This window comes from Maylandia zebra, linkage group LG22 (genome assembly GCF_041146795.1).
Source record: "Maylandia zebra isolate NMK-2024a linkage group LG22, Mzebra_GT3a, whole genome shotgun sequence".
Classification (NCBI taxonomy): domain Eukaryota; kingdom Metazoa; phylum Chordata; class Actinopteri; order Cichliformes; family Cichlidae; genus Maylandia; species Maylandia zebra.
In genome coordinates this window covers 19652704-19677361 of record NC_135187.1, presented here as the reverse complement: position 1 = coordinate 19677361, position 24658 = coordinate 19652704, and the positions used below count along the sequence as shown (strand labels likewise).

The 24658-nt window shown below is 45.9% G+C and overlaps 1 protein-coding gene across 4 annotated transcripts; it reads right to left on the bottom strand.

The window, feature by feature from the left end:
* Nucleotides 1–1068: 1068 nt before the first annotated feature.
* On the bottom strand, nt 1069–20461 carry ahdc1 (AT hook, DNA binding motif, containing 1). 4 transcript variants are annotated; one of them, XM_012918210.3, is made up of 6 exons: nt 19915–20461; nt 8504–8698; nt 6871–8203; nt 5018–6735; nt 2780–4540; nt 1069–1919 (listed from the first exon to the last, which is right to left on the bottom strand). In XM_012918210.3, the coding sequence occupies exons 3-5, from the start codon at nt 8080–8082 to the stop codon at nt 2812–2814; spliced, it is 4659 nt and encodes a 1552-aa protein (XP_012773664.3). In that variant the 5' UTR covers nt 8083–8203; nt 8504–8698; nt 19915–20461; the 3' UTR covers nt 1069–1919; nt 2780–2811. The 4 variants fall into 4 exon arrangements, with proteins under 4 accessions (XP_012773664.3, XP_004548059.3, XP_004548060.3 ...); XM_004548002.3 differs by having other exon boundaries at nt 2806–4540; XM_004548003.3 differs by having other exon boundaries at nt 2806–4540; nt 8585–8698.
* Between the last annotated feature and the right edge of the window lie 4197 nt (nt 20462–24658).

The window sequence follows — 24658 nt, the reverse complement described above, 5'->3', positions numbered from 1 at the left end:
CCGGCCATGTCTGAGTCTATTTAGTCAGTCTGTTGACAAACTGTACACAAAATGCAGCTAGTAAACTTAGCCCATCTGCTTTCTTTCTCTCTAATTCTCTGTCTGGCATGCACATGCATATACACAAGCTGCAGATGTACAGTATTTGCCGTATAGTAGCAAGTTTCCCTGCGAGGGCATGAAATAGGCATGGGTTCCTTTCCTGTCAGCTCTCTCCTGTACCAGCAGTCTTTGGTTGCTTGCTTTAAAACATTTCCTTATTTGGATGAATTGTGAAACTACAATTTTGCGCATTTTTTTTGTTTTGTTTTAATGGCTTTAAGAACCAATTCAACACCTTTTTCTGATTTCCTCAGTCTGGTTTCTTTCTTTTCCCTCCAACGTATCCTCCCCTGCTCTCTCCCCACCATCTATTCCTCTCCTCCCCTCCCTTTCACTCCCTGTCGAATTGTGTCCTTGAGTGAACTCGCTCGCTCGCACACTCGCTCACAGTCCCAGACAGCCTGGGCAAAGCCCAATACTCAGGGAGGCTCTAAAACACAGCCACACACAAACACACTCACACCTCCCCCCTTAATCCGGCAAAGAAGCTCAATGCTATAGACGAGATTACCAATGGCAAGAACAGAATGTGTATTTAAATATTTTGCACCTCAGATACATACATGATATGTAACAGACAGATATACAATTTATTTATTTTTTTTCATCACAAAAACCACCAAACAACACAAGACCACAGAAAAAAGAAGGGAGAGAGTGAAAGAAAGAATTAGGCCCCGCCAAGACTTTGGTGTCTGGGAAGCTTCACTCCTTTTGACCCCACAGGCACACACACGCACACGCCCATACACGCACATGTAGGCACACGTACACACAAAAACATGCATGTCACACGAACGCAGCCGCTCCGTCTCAAACTCACACAGAGAAAACAAGAGTCTCTTTGGGGCCGTTGTGTAATTTCAATGTCTCTTTCCCTTGTAGTTAAAACAGCAAAACACAGGATGTTAAGTCTCCATGCTGCAGTATCCCCAACCCCCCACCCCTCCCTCCCACCCACCCCACAGAGCAGAGAAACCATGGCAGAACGCAGAGGAGGGCAAGTTGATGATGGGCCTTCACAGCGAAAGAGAGGCCCCCTGGCTTGGAGCTGGAGTCATATGTACAGATGCTGGTATTTCAAGAGCAGAAACTGATTGAGTCCACTTTTTCTCTTATGGGACACAACACAAGGAGTGCACAGAGAGGGACATTTGCTAGGCTTATGGCATTTCAGAAGTTGATTCGGGCTCAGATGCGGTTCGAGTTTGGGCACAAGACAGAAATGCAGAGCTGAGAGCAGAACACAGTTGCTGGTTTAGCAGAGGAGGAGAGAAAACAGGAGAAATAAACACAGAGAGAAAGAGCGAGTAGTGTGATCTTAGTTTGCCCACATTGCAGATACAGGGAAAAAATAAAATAAATAACGCAAAGATTTGGTGAGTTAGACTTCTAAGGGAAACAGAGTCCTCCATGTATCACAGCAGGACTCCAAGGGATGAGGAGATAGGTTTGTCTTTGTCCGTCAGCGTCTGGTATTCATCTGTCAGCTCCTCCTGGCCGTTCCCTCATTCCAGCGTGTGAGTGCGCACACGTACGACTTCATGTGGTCATGTTTAGGTAGTGAACAAATCCGCGCAAGCGTGTCTCGCGTTTGCGCGTGCGTGTGCATTTGTGTATGTGCATGCTCGAGTACGTGAGTTGATCTTGATTGTCAGTGCTGGAGAATTAAAGCTTTAACTGTCCAAAAGCTGGCAGCTAAATTCTCACCCTTCATTTCGCAGTCCCTCACAAAGAAGTCCCCTTAAAAAAAGGAAAAGAAAGAAAAGAAAAAGAAAAAATGCTTGCAAATCTGTAAAAGCTTGAATCGAATGCACCTGAAAGGAAAACGGAGAGAGGGAGAGACAACAAGAGATCAGAAGAGACAATAAAAGTAATATGAGACACTTTCTATTAAAAAAACAAAGATTTTTAGGATATTTTAGTCAGAGCGATGTGTCCATTTTGATGAAAATTGCACTTTTGCATTTCAGCCTAAAGATAAATATATGGGGTTTAACAAGCTAGAGAGGTTTTGAAATACAAACTGCAGCAAAACACATTCAAATTCACCTGTAACCTCCATTAAATTGGCAAAAAGAATGTGCAAATGTGGTTCTAGAGAGTGTGCAGAGCAGGGCTCAAACATGCAACTTTGAACCCATGTCTTTAGCATTGTTTGGTTTGGTTTGAGACCATCCTACACCCTTTTTAAAGTATTTTGTATCTTAGATCTAAAAAAAAGAAAAGAAACAATTTTATTATTGATGTCCTTTCCCCCCATTAGCTCAAAAACAGATTAAAGGTAGCGTCTTTTACTGTAAAAGTTGCTTGGCACAAAATTGCTCATGCACACAGATATAAGCTTCGCACGACGAGGCTTAAATTGTTTTTGATGGGTTATTACTAAAAGGTGACCTGTTCCATTTATCATTGGACAAAAATACTGTTGTTAGTGTTGCTCTGCAAATAAGTGCTATCAGCACACATCGTCTTTTAAGCTGCCTTTACTGTTGGTGTTCTAGATACACTGAAGATATGAATTGGCCTTTTATGATCATGTTTATGGGGTAAGTCTAATAATAACAAAACAGTAATAAAAAAAAAGATTTTGCTTCTACATCCAGTTGAATATTATGTAACATTCATTGCTTAACAGTTTATGGATCTATTTATGCATTTCCACCCTTTTCCATACCTACGTTGTCCTCGACAGTCACTCACCTGCCGTTACAGGCTTGTGACGCTGAAGCTGTCATCACCGGCTGGGTCCAGGAGCTGGCACAGCACCCCGCCACCCTGAGCCGCCTGGGAGGGGTAGCGGTGTCCCATGCCTTGGTAGGATTGCTGGGGCACAGAGTAGCCACTAGTGTCCTCCTGATGGGGCGAGGAGTCCAGGGGAGGTTTGGGGTACGGGGAGTGAGGCAAGGGCCCCTGCCGATGGCCCGTGCTCATGGCGTGGGAGGTCATATCCCGCTTGTGTGGGGTAATGGCGGCGGGAGGGCTGCGCTCCTCATAAAGCATAGGTGTTGCATGGCAATGGAGGCCGGGGCTGGGGTTGGAGTGTGTATGCGAAGGGAGGTGGGTGTTGAGGTTGGTGTGTGCATTGAGGTGGGGTTGATTGTTGGAGTGCGAGAGAGGGCTGCTCTGTAGGTGCGATGTTGGATGCGTGTTTGTGTGTGAGCTCAGGTGGGGCTGTGTGCTGGGATGATGTGCGTCGTGCGGAGTTGGAGTCAGATGTGTGTGCGTGTTTGCATTTGGGCTAGAGAGCGAATTAGCCGGTGTGCTCCCATGTGGACTTGCGTGCGGGTTGCTGTGTGCGTGCACAGCTGTATTTGAGTGAGCGTGTGGGCTTGGGCTGCCGCTGTGCGATGTCTGTCCGTACCAGTAGGGGGAGCTGCAGTAGCTGGGCGAGTCGTACTGCGAAAACTGGGGGTCTTTCAGAGGGGGGCGGTGCGAGGGACTGAGTGCAGTGCCGCAGTGGGGTGTTAGCCGTGGTGAGGGGGAGCAAGAGGGGGAGAAGGTCCTGGAGGGGACAAGGTGGTAGGACTGGTGTGGAGGAGGGGTGGGCTTGGGTGGATAAGGGGGAGAGGAAACACTGGGTGAGAGGGAAGAGGAGGATTCTCCAGGGTATAAGGCCGGATATCGCTCCTCAGAGGATGGTGTGGAGGGGTGGGCAGAATAGGGGGAGGGGTACTCACAGGGGTCCTGGAGGTAGCTGGAAGGTGGCGCAGGATTAGGAGTGGCCAAAGGAGAAAGGCTGCTACTGTCTCCACTGTAATAATCCAGCCCTTCCTGAAACAGCCCGGACCCCTCTGGACCTACAGCAGACACCGCTGGTCCCACCGCTGACGTAGACGCAGCCTTGCCCCTCCCTTTGGATCCCGCTGGCCTCTCCCTCTGACAGGGAGACAGACCTCCTCTGCCTCCTCTCGACCCCCTGCCCCGTCCTCCGACCCCTCCGCGCTTAGGTCCAGGAGCAGGTGTTGGTGAGGGACTGGATGGGGAATCAGAGTGCAAAGCAGAAACTCCTTCTTTTTCTAAATGTGGCTCAGTCCGTTTCCTGCGACCACGGCCGGGTTTGTTGGTCCCCCCGCCCTGGAAGAGGACATTCTGGCTCCAGTTATAAGAAGGTCCCGAGGCACTCTCATGCCAGTCCATCATCAGCTTCTCCAGGCTGGACAGACTTGACTGGCCCCCTTCTCCACTAACAGAAACAACCTCATTCTGTTTGTACGTGCCACATGTGGAACTAGGGCCACTATTAGTGGCTGTGGAGCCAAGATGTGAAGAGTCAGAAGAAGATTCTGACAAACTTTCAGGGAAAGGTTGTCGCTTGGCCTTCTGGGGGGTGTAGTTTGAGATATCCAAGATGTCTTTGGACTCATTGGATCCATATTCACTATAGCCATGGTACTGAGGTCCAAAGCTGTCTGTTGACCAGCCACTGTAACCTTGTCTGAAAAAAATAAATAATAAGAATACCAACATGTATTATACAATAAATAAAAACACTTAAGCATTATTTGTGCAAAAGAGTTTTCACTGCTCTTTGTTGCAGTTTCACAAATCAGTAACAGGAGAAATCTCAGTGGAGGCTATGACAGTGCACTTGTAAGCTGGGTAAGGATGAGGAATATTTAGCCAAAATTTTAATTTTCACAAGGCGGGCATGGTGATATTGAAAATTGCATGCTGGAGTGAAACATTCATCCTGAGAAATATAATCATCAGACGTGATCGGGTTTTTCAGATATCTAAAAGCCTGATTTGCACCTTTTTTTTGTTTATTGTCAAATAAAATATTTAATTACCTACATTTACATTTAAGTTTCATTAAAACCAAGTCAAATGTTTGTGTGATAATTTAAGATTTACTTCCATTAGTTAATGTAGGATTTCTTTTAATGACACCTGAGTGGTAGAAGTGATTTACCTGAAGTTCCACTGATTGGGGTTGTATTGTTTGTAACCCTCTAGGGAGAAGGAGCTGAAGGGGCTACTTTTGGCCACAGACATGTATCCTCCTCCAGGTGACGTCGGCCCTGTTGAGTCCCCCCGCATTGCAGAGGAATGACTTGCACTTGGATATCCACCGTAGCCCCGCTTGGCTGTGGCTTGATAGCTAGAATAACCCATTGGACCGACAGGGTTGGCCTTGCCAATGTTGTTACCAGACCAGCTGCAGTCTGAGGATCTCTGTGGCACCACAGGAGAGGAGCAGGAGTAGCCAGAAGAGTAGTGGCCATAAGAGGCGGGATGGGGGGAGCTAGGAGAGTGTGAGAGAGATGGAGGAGTGGATTTAGGATAGGTAGAAGTGGTGGGGGATGTTTGGGCAAGGCTGGCATAGCTATATGGAGGCCTGCTTGAGGAGCCAGGTGTCTGGCCTGAACCCTCCGCCCCAGAACTTGCACCCTTAGTGCTCCACTTAGAGAATGCGGTAGACCAGTTGTGACTGGTAGCTGGGCTGGATGGCTCGTATCCAGGGGTAGATGAAGCTTTGCGGGGGTCAGACTGTGCGGAGGAGATGTCCAGCAGGTCCGAGGAATCATCAGAGTCGAGCAGTGATCGGAAATAACCAGCGAAGAGGCCTTGTGAGTCCTCCCCAGCTGGCCCAACCCCTCTGCTCCCACCTGGGCTGCTGTAGGCACCTCCCCGTCCAAGCTCACAGGAGGAGAAGCCCCCCCTTGGAGTTCCACAGAGCTGATACCCACCCAAGCCTTTCTGTTTATCCATAGGTCCCTCTTCACCCCAGCCACCTGCCCCATTGGGCCAGTCTTGCCCCATGGACACCCCACTCCCTTTGAATGCACCATTTTTTTTCATACGTCTCCTCCTGACTATTTTCTCACCCCCAGGCACTGTTCCTACTACACCGCCTCCTCTGCCCACCCCACCTCCACCCACACCCTTCCCTCTTTTCCTAGGTAATCCATGCTCAGACAGGGGGCTCAGTTTCCGCTTTTTTCCGATAGATTCAAAGAAGTCACTGAAGGTGCTCTTATTACACTCTCTGCCTCCGATCCCCCCTGCTCCTCCTCCTCCCCGTCCAACACCTCCTCCTCTGCCACCCCGTGGGCGTCTAAACCCAGTGAGCCGGTGCAGCAGGGTGGATATTCCAGGGTTTTCTGAGGGGGTATGAAAACTTTCTGGCTCACTAGGTGTCCAGCAACGAGGGGGGGAGCAGCGGCCAGTGGCAGGAGGCTGGCGGTTTAAAAAGGCCAGTTTGGAGAGAACATCCCCATATTCGGTTTTCACATCATTCGTGTCATTAACATAGGATGGATAAGGATAAGGGAGTTTAGTCCGTCGCCGCCTTCGGGGCTTCTTGGACTGGTCTCCATTACCACCAGGGTTCCCAGCATTTGGAGGCTCCCCCTGTATTCCTGGCAGGGGCTGTTTAGGCGGTCGTCCCCGCCTGCGTTTGAGGATAACAGGGAGCTCTCCGGGAGGGAACATCACCATCACACTCTTTCCGTTGTTTTTCATTCGGAGGAGCGCAGTTGGCTCTCGGGCTGCCTCTGAGCCCTCCACGTTGCCATCATTACTCTTTTCCGTCCCCGTGATCGTTTCCAGATTAGAAATTTTGTAGCTCTTCTGTCGCCGGCTAAGGCTGACTGGAATGCGTGCCACTTTGACAACAATCCTCCTCACCTGTAAAGCAGACACAAAGGTAAAACAGCTGCGACAGCAAATTGACTCAATGTTCATTAGTGAATAATATGACGTTATATGTAATGTCAAAAAGAAGTGGTGATGCAGCGATATGTGACTAAAAAATAAACTTACACCAACAAAACGCCCACGTCTGCCATTACTGGGAGGACATACCCTCAACTCCGCAACGGGTTCCTCCTTCATCGTTAGCAGAGATCCAGGGATTGTGGGCGTGTTCCCAAATGAGAGATGAGGAGTAGCGTGATCGTGGATAGCCTGGGCTGCCTGACGCTGTTTCATTACACTTTTAGGGCCTGCTTTATGAACAGGTTTCGTTGAGGGCCTGGACCTGGATTTAGGTCCAGGTCTATAGCCGAGTCTGGGACCAGGTTTAGGTATAGCTTTAGGAACAGGTTTAGGTACAGTTAGAGCAAGAGCAGTGTCTGTGTGACTGGTAACTGCAGGGAGAACAGCCTCCACAGATGAATGCTCTTCTTTATCACCAACTGCCACCTCCTCCTCTTTTACCCTCCAGATCTTTTCCTCTAATACTTCCTCATCCTCCTCTCCTCCCTTTTCCCTCCCTGCTTTTTTTCCCCCATCCTCAATGCTTCTGCGGAGGCGTGAGGATTTGCGCAGGTGACAGGGAAAGCGGGGACGTCCAGAGCTACGGAGTGCATACTTTTTTTCTGTCTCTATGGGAAGTGGGGAGGAGTCAGTGTTTGAGTTTGGACCAGCAGGGACTGGACAAAATGTTGAGGGCACGTCTGTCTCTGCAGTTCGGACCGGGGCTGCCAGCTGATTGGTGGAGGCAGGATGATTGCCTAGCGCCAAAGACAAGGGCTGCGGTGAGTGTATGGCCTCTGGTGTAAGAGATTTGGAGAGTTCTGGCCCTACAGAAGCTGCGTGTGAGTTCACATCCGTGAGTCCACAGTTCTCCATATTTGCATGAGAAAAAGCCTGTGCATGCACATCTGGGTCTATGTGTGTTTGCATGTTTCGAAACGTCTCTGCAAACGTATGTGTCTCAGCAGTCGTGTGAGTCTCTGTCTGCCGCCGCCGGCAACTGCTGTGCCCCAGCCTCCTCTGAAGATGGAGGCCGTTGGCCAGGGCAGACGGAGAGGAGGAGGGAATGTGGTCGGATGTTACCAGCGTCAGTCCATCATGAGAAGGATCCTGGAACCCCCCCTGGAGCGTGAGCTCCCTGGTCCAGAACTCCGCTCCTTCGAGCGCTTCAAGCTCCTCGAGCCCCGGCACACACCCCTTTTCTTCAGCCCGAGCCTCACCACAGCCCACTGGAGCCCCAGTTTGGCCTGAATGCAGGTGATCTGATAAGCTACTCATTCAGGACACAGTTTTGCTGGCACTGAGGCAGGGAAAAGATGGATGTTTTCAGATTTATGTAAATGGGTATTTCTTCTTTGTAGCTGTCGTCCTCTAACAGCTGGCAAGAAGACTCAAAAACCTAAAGACAGATACGAAAACAATATTACCAACTGAAAAGTAAGCCCATAAATATGTTAAAACCTCCTCCTTGAATTTAAGATATTTAATCCAAACCCCATGAGTCTCCCCACCCCCAAAAATGGCTTTTGCTAAGCATAAATTATGGAACACGTAGAAAAATTTGCAGAGATGTAATTGCGATTGTGAAATTGAATCGTCAACATTTTTGGCAATGGGCCATAAACCTAATCCATGATGCACTCTCCTCTATTAACTGTGCCACCCACACAGCAGCATTACAACATTAGATTACATTTACCATTCATATCCTGTTCAATTTGTTGCTTTTACCAAACGATCATGGCACTGATTCTGATTTTGATTCTGAGTTGAGCCTCACTCTGTCTGCCTGACTGGCTCTGTTCTGCAGGGGATCATTGGGTCATCAATACTGCAGTGGAGAGCTCACATACTTCTCCCTCTCCCCTCTGCTCCTGTCTTTTGCCCATGGTTGCTGGAGTGAGAGAAAGAAAGATAGAGATACAGACAGGGGGAAGGGACAAAGAGTTGAAGAAGGTGGAGGAAAATGCGGAGTGGGGGGAAATGAAAGGAGAAAAAAGAAAGGAGGAGGGTGGAGCAGAAAGAACAAGAGAAAAAGAGATTAGTACATGATGTCACAGCATGCATCAGGCCAGACTAGAATCAGTATTTTGGTGCGGGCTGCACTATCTCATGCAATTATTTTGGAGGATGACTTGCAGTATAAATTTTTAAAGTCTAATTGTAGTTAGTGTTTCATTCTGATGTGTTCCAGCATAGTGTGGGTACAAGCGTATGCTGGTATAAATACTCAGAGGATCATCAATACGCGACAGTAATGTTTTTGCCGCATGTGCGATATTTGAGTGAGAGGACGTATATGTTGTTGAAAAATGCAAAGAAATTCAACTGTTGAATCATGTCGCACAGCAGACATGGGTGCGTGCGCCCACACACACATACACACACACTGTCACTGCTCGTGCCACGTTTCACCAAAACTATTCCAAATGCATTACAAAGCTCTAGACTCTGAGGGTGCAACAAGAATGAGAATGTGTGAATAATCACATCCACCAGGGGGAAGCAGAGAGGTGGTGAATGGAGAGGTGTTAAGAGGATGGAGAGATGAAGGTGACAGAAAGACAGGAGCGATGGAGGGATTATAGAAACCCAAAGCATGGGGAGAAGTGCAGGCAGAAGTGCTGTGAAATCTCAGCCCCGTGTGGTGTGAGACTCACATGTGACTGCATCCAATCACAAGTAAACGCAACATTTGCAAACTTAATTTATACATACGCACACGGCTGACTCCCAACACTGTACCGCACGGTCTACATTCAACACAATTATGTCCATCGTCAGATCTCCCTGCCTCCCTCTCCAACATATGGCTCTGATTAGGAGGGAGGGTGAAGGACAGGGAGAGAGAGAGAAAGGCGGGGATGGAGAAAGGGGGAGTGTGAGACATGAGAGAATGGGAGAGTGAATGGGTGAGAACATGTGAAAAGAGTGAGAGAAAAAAGAAGAAGAAGAACAGGAAGGTGAAAGATATGATTGAGTCGGTAGCGGGGCAGAGACAGGCAGACAGATTTTTGGCAAAATGAGGGAGCAAAAGTTGGTGAAGAGGAGGCGAGAGGAAGACAAAAGAGTAGAGGGAGTAGAGGAGAAGAAGTGGGAGAGTTTCGCTGTAGCAGAGTTTTGCGGCTGCACACATGGAGCAGAGCAAACCTCGGTGCTCTGCTGCTCTGAGGAATGACACAACTGGGACAGACGAACATGGAGATGAACACAAACACGCTAAACATACTTTCTTTAACCCCCCTCTCACCCACACAGCCCCCCCATTCCCAGCGCTACCTCAGACTCCCCCACCCCTCCTCCGCCTCTCCCACTTTCATTCTCACTTTCTCTCTCGTCTAATTAACAGCGCTCATTAATTAAGGCTTCATCTGACCAGTTTGTGAGAGAACAAGAAGAGCACATGCTTTAATTAAGCATTGCGTCACATGCGCTCGCTGCGCTCACGCACACACATGCGTGCACGCGCTGTCACTCAGAGGTGCACACGCACCAGCGACACATGCCAGCACGCAAACGCGCATGCAAAACATGCCCCCACAGCTCCATCCTCCCACACACTCGCACATCGATTTACACATAAAGACAGACATATCACGCACACATGTGAACCCATGCACGATCACACGCCAAACAAAGACAAACATGCAAATATCCCTCTACTGTGCTCTGCGGGGGGTTTTCTGACAGGGTTTTAGATGCCAGCCAATCAAATGCTCCCACTGTGATTCATTGTTTTAAGCAAACACTCCTGGCATCCATCAGCCGCCATTCCAATGTAATCACCGTCATACGTAGCGAATGCGTTTTGGTGCATTTTTTGCTGTGAATGGCTCTGGGGCTTTGGAACACACAGTCGCGTAGTATTGTCTCTGTGAAAACAGCCAAGGGTGCGCGCTGCTCCCACATGATGATCTGTTGAATCTGTTTCACAAAGAGCAGCTCTCGTATGAATGATACTGTTTGAACAGTTTTCATCTTGCACATTTTCTTTTTTTTCTCGGAAAACTTTTAGGTCTAATTGTGCAAGCGCGGGGGAAAGGAAACAGAGGGAGCGACACAGAAAGAGAGAGACTCGAACCTCTCAATTTCCAGTTTGGGCCACTGGCCTGTTGGTGCGTAGTCTAAGAGGCGCAATGACTCTGTACATGGTAGCTGTAAAGCATATCTATTCTGTTCCCATCTATCTCACTGCCACAAAGGCTTGCAGACTCACAGGCCTGCCAGCAGAAACCCTCAATGAGGAACTAGAACCAGTGTGTATGGTTGTGTTTGTGCGCGCACGCACCAGTGTGCTCGTGTATAAGTGTGTCTTCCTGGGTGTGTTTGTAAAAGCACTCACTGAGCTCTAACGGGTGTGCAGTTGTTGCTAAGAGACAGGCAGCAGCACCGAAACAGCATGGGGGGGTGTAAGGGAGGGGGGGGACATAGAGAAGAGAGTGAGTGAGAGAGAGAGGTGGTGAGGGGAGGAGGGGGCTCCACCGAGAGGTTTAGACAGATAAGAAGAAGGGGGGATGAAACAGAGGGAGCAAGATGGAAAAAGTGTATGTGAGGCCAGCAGAGAAGCATGAGAGGTGGGGAGGGGGAAGTGGGTCAAGGGGTCCGCAGAGGCTGAGTGACACCGCGCAGCGGCTCGACTACACCGTCAAGCTCTCGTCGCTCCATCACCTCAACCCTGACGCAACCCCAACCTTCGGCTCCAACAAACATACACGCAACAATAAAATCCTTCCACGGAAATCATCGGTGAACGGAAACATGAGAAAAACACAGCAACAGTGTGTGTACTTTCTAAAAATGTAGCAGACACGCGTGCAGGCAGCGGTTTTGGGGTGTTTACCCCTTTTCCATAGGTGAATGCAAGGCTGATATTGCTCACATTTGGCTATTTGATCATAATTTTAAGTCTTTGTAGATGCGAGGCTTTATTGTTTGCTTGTTTGCGATTGGTTTGATATCCAGAATATAACGTTCGGTTATCCAACACTTCTCAATGAGACACTGTGACCAAGCAACTTGTTGAGTCGTTGACTGGCGCTGTCGCTCCAGCTTCACACATTACACATTATGTAGTGTCAGTACCATATAGGAGCATTACTTGATGTTGCACTTTAACACTTTGGCCCATAAATGCAACATTTGACGATCTACCCTGTATGATGAGTTTTGACACCTTAGTATATATCAGTGAAGACGTGGTTAGTAAGAAAAGCGAAGTCCACCCTCATAAATTCAGATCCAGTCATTTTGTTGGGCCTGAAATATGACAGAAACTGCTCAGTTCAGAAAAGACCTTCAAGGGTTACTCCTAGTAGGTTTTCAAGGGTTAAGGAAAGACAATACAGGTAAATCGATATGCCACACTTGATTACTTACATGAAGGTGTTTTTGTACGTACTGGAAGTTCTGCTGAGGTTTCAGGTTTACGTATGCAAATAAGGCATTATCTATCTAAATATGAACTAATCTGCCTACTTTTCCAGAGGGGAAAACTGAACACCAGATAAAGCCAGGATCACAATTCTTGTTACATTATAATATTTATCTGCAGAGTCAAAGGGAATGTCGTTTGGCACTTTATAAATTGGAAAATGCTGTTCACAACCAGAAAAGGAAAACATTTTTATGATTAAATCATACTATAAATCAACCTCTGAACAATATAGGGACAAATCTCTCTTCAGAATATAGACGGGAATAAAACTGAAGAGTCTGGTGTATGTAAAGTGGAGAGCTCCAGCTCAGAGTGTGAGAGACTCTAAAGCTACGAATTGTAAAAATGTCAACACATTTTTATTGGAAAGTAGTATTTACAGGCAAAAAGTTGGAGCATTAGTAGTAAGTCATCGTGAAACTCTTATCAGTCAATTCCTTGTAGTGAGACAATACAAGTTTATGAAATTTTATGTTAACTTATGTTAATGAGGTATTATCCTGTTAAATATGCGCTAATTTGCATAAATGCCCAGAAGAGAAAGTCTGGAAGAGTAAAAGTACTAAATGTGAGCAGTTTCTTTCCATTAGTCTGAAGGAAGACTTAACTTTGTTCATTCTGAGCTGCATTACAATACACAAGAATATCCTCATTTAACATGAGCTAAACCTAAACAGAACTTAGACATCAGCTTTAAAATAGCTGTCTGACATTTGGATAATAGGTATTTTTTCCCTTCCAAAAAAAGTTTTCAGTATTGAATCTTTATTAGTTTAGCCAATTTCTCAAAAGTTTTAATTTAACTCAATAAACAAAGAGTAAAACTCAAGTTATAAGGTCCTGTCTCAACTGCAGTGCACTGCAGCCCAACAGGCAAAAACAGTGAGCAGCTAAGCTTTAACCATATGCAAACTCTTCTGATCAGCAGACCTGGGTTGTCTGAGAGCTCGAGGTGCTGGTAAGTGTGCCAAAGCGGTGTTACGTACAGACCGCCGACATCCCCGCACACAAATTACCATCAACATCCCCTCAGAACAAAACCGAACCCTGGTGAGCTGCAGCTCCATCCACACACGTCAGTCAAACACAGACAGTCCAAGGAACACCCTTTACATACAGACCCCCCCCCAAACACGCATACACCCACCCACCCACACTTCTTTCACTCTGACCTCTCCTCTCTTTCTCACCCACTCACATCCCACCCGTCCTGCTGCCCCCCCCCCCCCTGCAACCACCTTCCCAGCTGCAGGAAATTCCTAATGATCTCCATCATCAGTGCGCGCGCTGTATCTCCTGCCAAGAGTAGGCGTGTGCGCGCACGCACGAACACACGCACGTACACACACCAAGGATGCACACAAAGCATATCAATGAGCAGAGACCAACACATAAACCATATGTGCAGACAAACAAAAAGAGGCAGACAGACAGAAACGCATCTAACGTAAACAGACTTCACACAGAGCAGATACAGTGGCAGCTCAGCCAAGGATGCACACAGGGGATTGGAGAAGTAGCTCCAAACACTAGACAACACAAAACCAGGACCCTCCACCACCACTACCACCAACAACACCCCCCATTTGACTGTCTCACTGTCTGCCTGTCTCTCTCCTGTTGTTTCTGCAGGAACCTACATGCTGTAGTTATTTTAAGACAAGCAGGACCGTATTACCCCTTCCTTCCTTCCTTAGCCCCTCCTCACTCCTCTTTCTCACTGTTCCTTCTCTCATCTCCCCAGTACCCCCCACTCTCGCACCACCACTACCACCCACCTCCTGCCCCTAGTTTCTCTCCCACAGCTCCCACTCCCCAACACCCCCTTCCTCATCTTCAACTCAGCCTGACACTCTCTCCTCTCTCTCTCTCTCTCTCTCTCTCTCTCTCTCTCACTCTCCTGCAGGCAGTTTACTGGCGCTGCTGATGGACGCCCCTCATTCGGGTCATGTGACCAACTGCGCCAGCTGGGAACAGCGAGGAGTGTGCACATGTGCGCACGCATTGAAACACATGAACAAGGACACACATACACAGGGATATGTCTGGAAAAACACACACACATACACACACATACACAAACACATGCAAATACAGGAAGATGAAACCAACCACTTAGGTGCAAATACAGAAACACTCCCACTTACAGTTCACACAGGTGCGCACACACGCAGACACACACGCTGAAGCACGCTACACGCTGACACTGATGAAAACCCACACTTAACAGCCACACATACCGGCACACGTGAAAACAGTCACGCACATCCAGCGCACACATTGAGGACACACAAACCAGATGCTTGGACCCCGACACACACTCAGACCTTGAGGCCAGTGTTTTGGAGAGGGGCCTCCGTGCTGCGGCCCTGACTTCCTGACTCCTCCTCCCTCCATACTCCTGTTCCACAGTTGCTGTGGGAGACGCTGCTGCAGCGCCCGTTGCCAAGGAGAAGGCTGCTGGCTGTTTGAACAACAATGGCCGCCTTGTGAACATTCCAACTGTAGGTACTGACAGCTCATCAGCCACAGCCTCAACATACACATTTCTCAGAAAGCGCGCACGCACACACACACACGTGTACGGCTGACACTACACACCAGCGCTACACCACTGTACCTCTCTGTGCTGTGGTTCTTGGCCTCAAGCCTGTGCGAGGTAACACTTTCAGACACAAACACAATGAGGCATGCACACGAAACACACATACACACATCTGTGCACGCTCTAAGAAATTATGACTTCTGCTGAGAGGATAAGAAACCCTTCCGTCCCTCTCTGTCTACCTGCATCTCTTTACCATTGCTCTCTCTCTCTCTCTCTCTCACACTCACACACACACACACACACACACACACACACACAATTGGTGCGCAGTGCATTCATCCATCTTCCCCCTTCTCCCCGACTAGTCTCTGTCTTTCTCTCTTATCTCTTTCTCTCTCCTCCCCCCTCCACAGCCTCCTGCTTTCAGTCTCTCACTTGCTCCTCACTTGCTCATCCCCTGCCTCTCTCTCTCTCTCTCGCCGTCTCCCTTTCCGTCTCAGGAAGTGTGTGTTCTCACTCTCACGCACGCACACACTATCATCCTGGCACGCACATATGTGGAGGACACACATTCACACATAGAGACACACACACATATATATCGAGAGAGAGCCGCTCACAATCTCTTTCTCTCTTGGAAGGTAGCGAATCTTTTCGTCCCTTGGGGGCATACACTTCCTCAGAGAAGGAGGGAAAAGGGAAAGAAGAAAGAGAACTAGAAACAAGGGTGGAACGGGCAAGAGAGAGGAAGATGAGGAGGAGGAGGGAGGAAGACAGACAAGAAGGGTAGAGAAGAAAGGAAGGGAAGAGGGTGAGAACTATACTCACAGTGGGGATTTATAGACAGACCCCTTAGTGCTCTGATTATCTGTTCATATTGATGGGACGACATTGAAGCCACGCTGGTGGAACGTTGAGACGGCGCTGAAGCCAAATTGGGTAGTGGGGGGGGGGGTGAGGAGGGGGGTGGGGGGGGTGCGTGTTGAGGAGAATCACTAACAAGTCTCTGCTTATCCTCTGACTCACTGTTTTTAAACACACATACCCAGACACATGTATACTCACACACAGCTGTAAAAAAAAAAAAAAAGACAGAAACTCTAAGAAACACAAAGCTGCACATGTGCAGATAGGTGTGTGTGTGTCTGCGATGATGATGATGCGATCGTGTTGTGTGCCCAGACACGGAGAGATGCTTCTTGTGCGTGCGTGTACGTCTGTGTCTGCGTGTTTTCCCCATCTCTCGCTCCTCTTTAATAATTGAGCTGATTCTGTCCAGCTTGTTAGGGAGGTACACAGCAGCTTCACACTCTGTCTTTCTTTCCTTCTCATCCCTTCTGCGCCGGTCAATCCTTCCCTCCCCATACTTCCATCTTTGCCGCTCTCCCTTCATTTATCACCCTTTCTCCTTCCTGACCCCTCTGTCCTCTCTCTGTCTCATGTGCTCTCCCTCCCTCCGTCCCTTCCCCCAGCTCTCTTCCCTCACAAATCCCTCCTGTTCTTTGACCTCTCTCTCGCCTTCTCCCTCAGCAGCCTCCCCCTCCACCCCACTGCCCTCCATCATCCCTCTCCTCTTGCCTATCCCCACACCCCGCCGCACCTCGCTCCATCCTCCGGAGGTGAGAGGTCGGTGCTTCCTCTCCACTGTCAGACTCAAACCGGCTGCAACCAGACCCGTTGGAGGGGGGGTATGGGAGGTAGGGGTAAGGGGGATGAAGAGAATGAGGACTTGGGATGAGGAAGGACATATAGGAAAGGAGAGGCTGAAGGAGTGAAAAAGACAAGTGAAAGGAGGAAAAAAGAAAGGTGTGTTGGGGGAGGAGGGTGGCACTGACTGGAGGACAGGTGTATGGAGAGCAGTGGGGTTAAAGGAAGGAAGGAGGCGAGAGAAAAAGAGAAGGGTAGATGTCTCCTCTTGAGTCACCGCTTTTGGCGCGGAGGAGCCGTTTTATGAATGTATCGTGTGGGAGGTGACAGAATGGAGCATACAAACACTGCTTACACTAATGCTAAACGGTTGCTGTGTGTGTGGGTGCATCCGTGCGTGTGTGTGTGTGTGTGTGTGTGTGTGTGTGTGTGTGTGTGTGTGTGTGTGTGTGTGTGTGGGGGGGAGTTGAACCACGTTTACCTGCCTGTGGCAAAAGCTATTTCACTTCAGGTAACCATTAGATTAAAAAGAGTCATAAAAGACGGAACCCTTCACCCCAAGGACAAAGTAGTGACTAATTATTATTTTTTGCCAATAGTGGCTTGTTGCAGAGAAAAAGTTTTTAAATATGCCCAAACATGTCCTTTCACTCTACATTTCATTTAGAGGTCTTTTAGTACATGATGTCAGTTTTTTTTCCTCCTTTTTTTCCACCAATGATTTAGAAACAACAGCAAAATAAGCATTAATTTTGTTTGTATGGCGATACTCAACTTAGGCTCAGAGGACAAATCAGACCCACCAGAGGATGCCAGCTGGCTAACTCCTTTAATAAAACTGACTGAAGAGGTTCAGGTTGTGTTTGAGTGGTTTACATGTAACCGTTTGGAGCTAAAGCGCAGTGGAACAACTGGATGCAGTATGATATGTTACATAGGTCTTAAAAAAAAGGTTGGGTCTTTTTAATGTTTATTTGTTTTATACTAGAAATATTATTGTTTGTTTATTAACTGGCCTCTGGCCTCCTGTCATTGCATAAAGATGGCCTCTGGGCAAATCGAGGTGAAAATCCCAGCTTTAGAGAGAACCGCTAACAACTCTGAACGCTATCCAACCAAATTCTGTTGCTTTGAGGACAGTGAATGGCTTATTTGTGGTGTGTTGGTTAATCTGTGCTCTGCAATCAGTTACTTCTGTATTTTGGGAGGCATTTCAAGTACAAAGTATTATTAATTGCTGGACTCATTTAAGATAATCCGCTGTTTGCATTCAAGAATGCACCAATTATGAAGCTATGAGCCAGTGCAGATTTTTATAAAAATTTGCCAGAATGGTGGCATTTTTCTGTTTTTTTTTCTCTTTTGTTTTTTGTAGTTATTTATTACACCTTGACAACAAAGAAACGGAAATCTCCAGTATGACAAAAATAACTCAACTGTTTCAAAGTCTTTCGAATCATCCTCACAATATCTTTGAAGGTTTAGCCAGCACAAAATTGGTAAACATTATTTTATGTTAGATATTTGGCCAATATAAAGGTGCATCCCGATTTGTGTGTGCGGCTCAACTTAAGCAGATGATTTGTCACAAGACCACAGAGAGTTTTACTCAATGATCCTGGCTCTGACGTGAAAAGCCCTGTGTGCAGAGTTGATGCATCAAAACCTCCATTCAACAGGTTGCACCATCCTGCTTAGCTCAAAACTTGCCAAGACACTGAGAAATCAGTGGAAGTCAGTGGCTATACTGTACCATTCCATGCCCTGTGTGTGTGTGTTTATGTGCGTGTGTGTGTGCGTGCGCTTATAGGTGAATATGTGCGTCCATTCTGTCTTCTCCATCTCCATGACGACCTCCATATCAAGGGGACGTCTGACTATGGCAACCTCACATGCTGATAGGCAGAGAGAGAGGAAACAGGTGATTGGTTGAGCTGTCGGCTGTCATATCAGCAGGGTGTATCTTTGTTACACGCACACAGACACACACATTCAAAACACGCACACACACACACTGACTTGTCTGTGCCATCAACCTATACGCCTACAAACTGCAGCAAGGCACAAACAAAAGGTACCTCCAAAGCACACACACACTCAGATTTGAGACGAGATGTGGTATGTTAGGTGCGCTGACCCTGCCAATGAGGACAGGAGGAACATCAACGGAGCTACAAGGCCGTTGCTATGACAACTAGCCCCGCTCACACAGGTAGGAAGCACAATGGGCCTAAGCTGTTATATGTTCACATTCCCTCTGTTTGTCACTCACTCTCTCAAACACACACACACACACTACCATGCACTCAAGACAAGTCTGACAGACAGCGGCTGAATGCCAAGGTAAGGCCATTTCCTTTTCATTCCAGCATTCAGAGGGTTGAAATTATTCATTATGTCCAAGTGGACCTGCCAAAAAGAGAACTCACTCTTCAACCAGCCACTGAGAGAGTGAGACTGTGTGAGTGAGAAACAGACAGACAGACAGACAGACAGAGCATCACTCTGCATACTAACAGCACCTGCACTAGGGCAGCCTGTGCACGTCTCTGAGGGGCCCTTAAATAACGAACTGTCACTGCCCAGACACTGACATTGACTTCTCTCATCCCCTCTTCTTCTCCTTTCTTGCACTTCCTCTGCACCCTCTCTCTCTCCTTTTTTTCTTTGCACCCCCTCCCTCCTTTTCTACTAAACCACAGACAAGAGCTGATAATCACCACCATGAGTATGCCTTGTCTCCAACACACTGCCTCTGTTGCCACTGCAGGATGTGCTGCTGCTGCGTCCTGCCGTGACAGATCTGGGGGGCTGCCGAGAAGGAAACCAGAGGGCTGGATGGATGCTCTGCTTCAGAAAAACATCTGTCCGCCAGCAGGAGTTGTGCTCACAGCTACATCTGTACTACATGCACACTGATATGTAAATATATAGATATTAGAAAAGTCCAATCAAGCTGACCCACAGGTAAAAATCTGTGCAGACATTAAACGAACAGAAGAGAACATATGTGTGTGTGGGTCTGTGTTTGTGTGTCAGCAGTGTGACAGTACCCGGGGTGCTACTGTACACTGCTGCCCTACCTTCACTGTACATATATATTCAGTGATAATGAGGCTAAGAGGTGAGAATCTTGCAAATAGTGAGGAAAAATAGGTGAGGGTACACTGGGTTCACGCACGGAACTACACTGCGCGCACGCGCGCGTGTATGTGTGTGTGTGAGCGCACGCGCGTGTGTCTGAACATCATCATTTAAGGTCTAACCACACACACGCTGCATGCCCACAGTAAAGCCCAGATGACCCAGCAGCACGAGCGGCACGCATGCAGAGCTCCGTCCAGGTGACTGCGCCGATGAGGTTAGTGTAAGAAAAACATTTTTTTTTAAACTCAGAAAGAAAGCCAGAGGTGCGCAGCACAGCTGGCTGAGTGGACGGCGAGCAAAATTTGAATGTTTTGTACATAGGTCGCGCACTCACCAAGGGACACAGAGTCTGGGGGCTCGCGCTGCCCGCTGGAGCTGTTGCGGTGTCAACGCTGGCTAGGGGCTCGCGCAGCTGTCGGCGGCGGCGCTCACTCCTCTTCCCGCCCGGGTCACGGAGCCGTTGCCTTGACGGCTGCAGCCGTCAGCGAACAGCATTCCCCCTTCATCTCAGCTCCCCGTGTCGGAAGGAGATAGTCCTCCCACATCAATGTAAACGCTGTATTCTCCCGCCGCGCGCCACCGTCTCGAGCGGCTCAACAGAAAAACCGCTCCTCTGGCTCACATCAATATCTGCACCACAAAAGACGGGAAAGCAAAAAAACAGAAAGGGGAGAAAATGTAAAAAATAAGGAGCAGGGGTGCTGCTTCACCGTCCTCTTTCTAATTCAGGTGCTGACACAGCCGCTTGCGAACACTGTGCTTCGGTTTGGGGTGACAGGCGCGGGACTCCCCACTATGCGGGAGGCGAAAATCGACCGTGCGCCCGTGCGTCTCTGCCTCTGCAATTCCAGCTCTCTGTCTCTCGTGCGCTCCGGTCTCGGCTGTGCCTCTCCAACGTGCCTGACTGTCAAAGCCATCCGGGCACCCGTAGCTGCCTTTACTTTACACCTCTGGAACTATGGGAACAGTAGTCTTCTGAAGAAAGAAAGCGAGTCACGGTGACGTTAGAGAGAGCGCAAACAGCAGCAACAATATCATAAACCATTAATAAAGACCCGATGGTTTATGAAACATTTGTTATTAATAACTTTCTAATAACAGCTTATTCAGGGCTCTGTGGTAGATAATGCTTCAAGTAATATGAAGTTAAGTACAGCATCATACTCAGGTGATGCATAAACGTTAGGCACTGGTAAAGGAATCCCAAAGTAAAGAGTAAATAACTAATATTATAACAATCAGCAATGGATTAATGTGAAATTAAATTGATTTACTGAAACAAATGAAGGAATTAATAAAGATTTACTGATCATAGTATCTTCCAGATTCACTATACGTTCCTGGATCAAGAGTTATCCATTGAATGACTCATAGCAAGTATCAGGTTTCTTTTTTTCATTCCTTCATCACTTTTCTAGAAACTATTCAAACATTTTTGTGTCTCTTTGTTGGAAATCGTTAACAATCTTTGGTAAATTCAGGGGAATTGCTGATGCAACAATTACACAGCCGCTGAGGCTGACTGATGGTTGGTATTTTCATTGTCATAGTGATAACATCCACAATGAACACGCTGCAAAAGACTGCCATGCATTTACTCTACATTGATATTAACCTTGCTCAATAAAATGTGCACATTACAAATATTTTGTTTAATACCCATTAAGTTTATAACTATAACTATTTGTTCTAGTCCTGTATTCACATATCAAACAATGGTTTTGCAGATCACGTGGATATATTTATTTACACAGTTATGTTTGTGTCTTTCACCTGTAATTGTTGACCTTTTACAAAGCAGTTTGTGGAAATAATATAAACTGGTAGGCCCATTTAGTAAAAACGAAATCTCTCGGCGTGTGTTTAAAATCATAATAAAGTGAAAGGAAAATGTCTCAGTGTAGTGACCTGGAACAATACTCCAGGATAAACGACGTCATCATCACTGGGCTCCATATTAAACCCCGGTCATACGCTCAGGCGGTGACCGCTGACAGCAACGAGAAACCTGGAGAGCTTGACATTAGCTCCACGGAACAACAGGTGGCTGCTTTCCTGCGGTCCAAAGGGATTGCCCTGGACTGTAACTCTGTCGAAGCATGCCACCCTCTTCCCAGGAGGAACGGCAACATACCGGCTATTATATTAAGGTTTGTAAATCGAAAGCACAAGATTACGCTGCTGAAACAAGGAAGAAAATTAAAAGGATCTAATGTCTTTATCAATGAACATCTAACCAAACACAACGCTGAAATAGCCAAAAAAGCGCGACACCTTAAGAAGCTGGGAAAAATCCAAGGCACTTGGACGACGAACTGCAAAATATTCATTAAACTAAACGGATCACCAGAGGAAGCCAAAGTTCTGACCATTAAAAATATGGCGGATCTCGAAAAATATCAGTGAGCAACACGATCTGGACGGCAAACAAGGTAACAGACAACCACACACTCACTTATGACACACACTGGAAGGAAGAACTCAGATACATCTGGAAGAATCAGCTGCATCAGTCAGACAGTTGCAGAATATGATCAATTGGAACTGAAAACATTTAACTATATGGATCACAATACACACGACTTGGAATATGAAATAGATCCAGACAACAACTTTTTCTCATCTAACAATAACAATTGCTGCTACTATACAAATAAAGACTACAATCAGAGGATTAAAACTGAGAATAAATTATCAATTATCCACTTTAACTGTAGAAGTCTCTATGCTAATTTTAGTCATATCAAAGAATATCTTAACCAGTTTTCACATCCATTTAGTGTCATTGCCTTATCAGAAACTTGGATCAATATGGAAAAAGGAACAGACTTTGAACTGGAGGGTTATGAATTCACATTTATAACTAGGCGAAACAAAGGAGGAGGAGGAGTGGCCTTGTATGTGGACAAATCCTTGAAATTTAATGTGGTGGAAAAGATGACGATGGTGATTGATAATGTACTAGAATGTATTACAGTTGAAATTTGTAAAGAAAAAAGTAAAAATGTAATCATTAGCTGTATATACAGAGCTCCAGGTAGTAGTATTGAGACATTTAAAGACTGGATAGAAGAAACATTTATTGAAATAGCTCGCAAAAAAGTTTTCATTTGTGGAGACTTCAATATTGATTTGCTAAACCCAAATAAACATAAAACCACTGAGGAATTTATAAACACAATGCACTGTATGAATCTATTCCCTAAAATTACTAGACCTATCAGGATTACATCACATTGTGCAACTCTCATAGACAACATTTTTGCAAATGACATTGAAAATAAGACTGTAAGTGGACTCCTGATTAACGACATAAGTGACCATCTTCCAATTTTTACAATCTATGATAGGAATTACAAGATCAATAAAATGGACAGTAAAAAAGAGTACAGACGAGTAAGAACAGAAGAAAGAATGAATGCATTTAAAAAAAGATTTATTGAAGGAAAACTGGGGTGAAGTATATCAGGAACAGGACGTTAATAGTGCTTATAATAAATTCCTTAGAATATTTACATTACTGTACAATACCAACTGTCCAATAAAGCAATATAGTAGGAAACAGAAATATATGGACTGTCCATGGATAACAAAAGGTCTGCAAAATGCATGTATAAAGAAAAATGCTCTATACAGAGAGTTCTTAAGAACGAGAACTAAAGATGCTGAAATCAGATACAAAAGATATAAAAATAGGTTAACTAATATACTTAGATTTAGTAAAAAGGAATACTATAAGAAGCAATTAGATATAAATAGAAATAATAATAAAAGATTATGGGAAATCCTGAACAGTGTTATAAAATGTGGGACTGGACAAAAGAACTATCCCAAGTATTTCATTTGTAATGACCATGAAGAATACAATATGGATGTTGTGGCAAATAGTCTCAATGAATTCTTTGTAACTGCTGGACCAAATTTAGCAAGAACAATCACTCATCCTGGGAAAGCACAGGAAAAACCCGATACACTGATTGACAGAAATCCATATTCTATGTTTCTCACAGCCATTGATGAAAATGAAGTTCTTGAAATTGTCAAAAAATGTAAAAATCACAAATCTTTGGATTGTAATGATATTGATATGATAGTGGTTAAAAGAGTCATTGAGGCTATTATAAAACCATTTACATACATCTGTAATTTATCATTTCAAACTGGTCGATTTCCAGACAGAATGAAAATAGCAAAAGTTATACCTCTATACAAATCTGGAAACAAACACCATTTCACAAACTACAGGCCTGTCTCTTTACTACCTCAATTCTCAAAAGTTCTTGAAAAACTGTTTAAAAACAGACTGGAAAAATTTATAGATAAACATAAACTACTCACTGAGAGTCAGTACGGATTCAGATCAAGCAGATCAACATCATCGGCACTATTAGATTCAATAGAATACATCACAAATTCCATAGACAAAAAGCAATATGTGGCTGGGTTATTCATAGACTTGACAAAGGCATTTGACACTATAGATCATGATATATTAATAAGAAAACTGGAACGTTATGGTGTCAGAGGGGTAGTTTTAGATTGGGTCCGGAGTTATTTAAGTGACAGAAAGCAGTTTGTGAAAATAAATGGTGGTTGCTCCTTATGTATGGACATTGCTTGTGGTGTACCCCAAGGGTCAGTTTTGGGTCCAAAATTCTTCAACTTGTACATTAACGACATCTGTAAAGTGTCCAAAGTATTAAAAGTGGTTCTCTTTGCTGACGATACAAACATTTTTTGCTCTGGTGATGATCTGCAGAATTTATTGGAGGATATGACTAATGAAATAAGTAAAGTGAAGTTCTGGCTTGATAAAAACAAATTATCATTAAATTTGAATAAATCTAAACTTATGTTATTTGGAAATAGTAGTTTAAATACTAATGCAAAGATTCAAATAAATGGTGTTGATATTGAAAGAGTCAGTGAAAATAAATTTCTGGGGGTAATAATAGATGAAAAACTTAACTGGAGAGCTCACGTAAGATATATTCATTCCAAAGTATCACGAAGCATTGCAGTACTAAACAAGGCAAAACAGGTATTCGACAGAACATCACTTCATATTCTCTACTGTT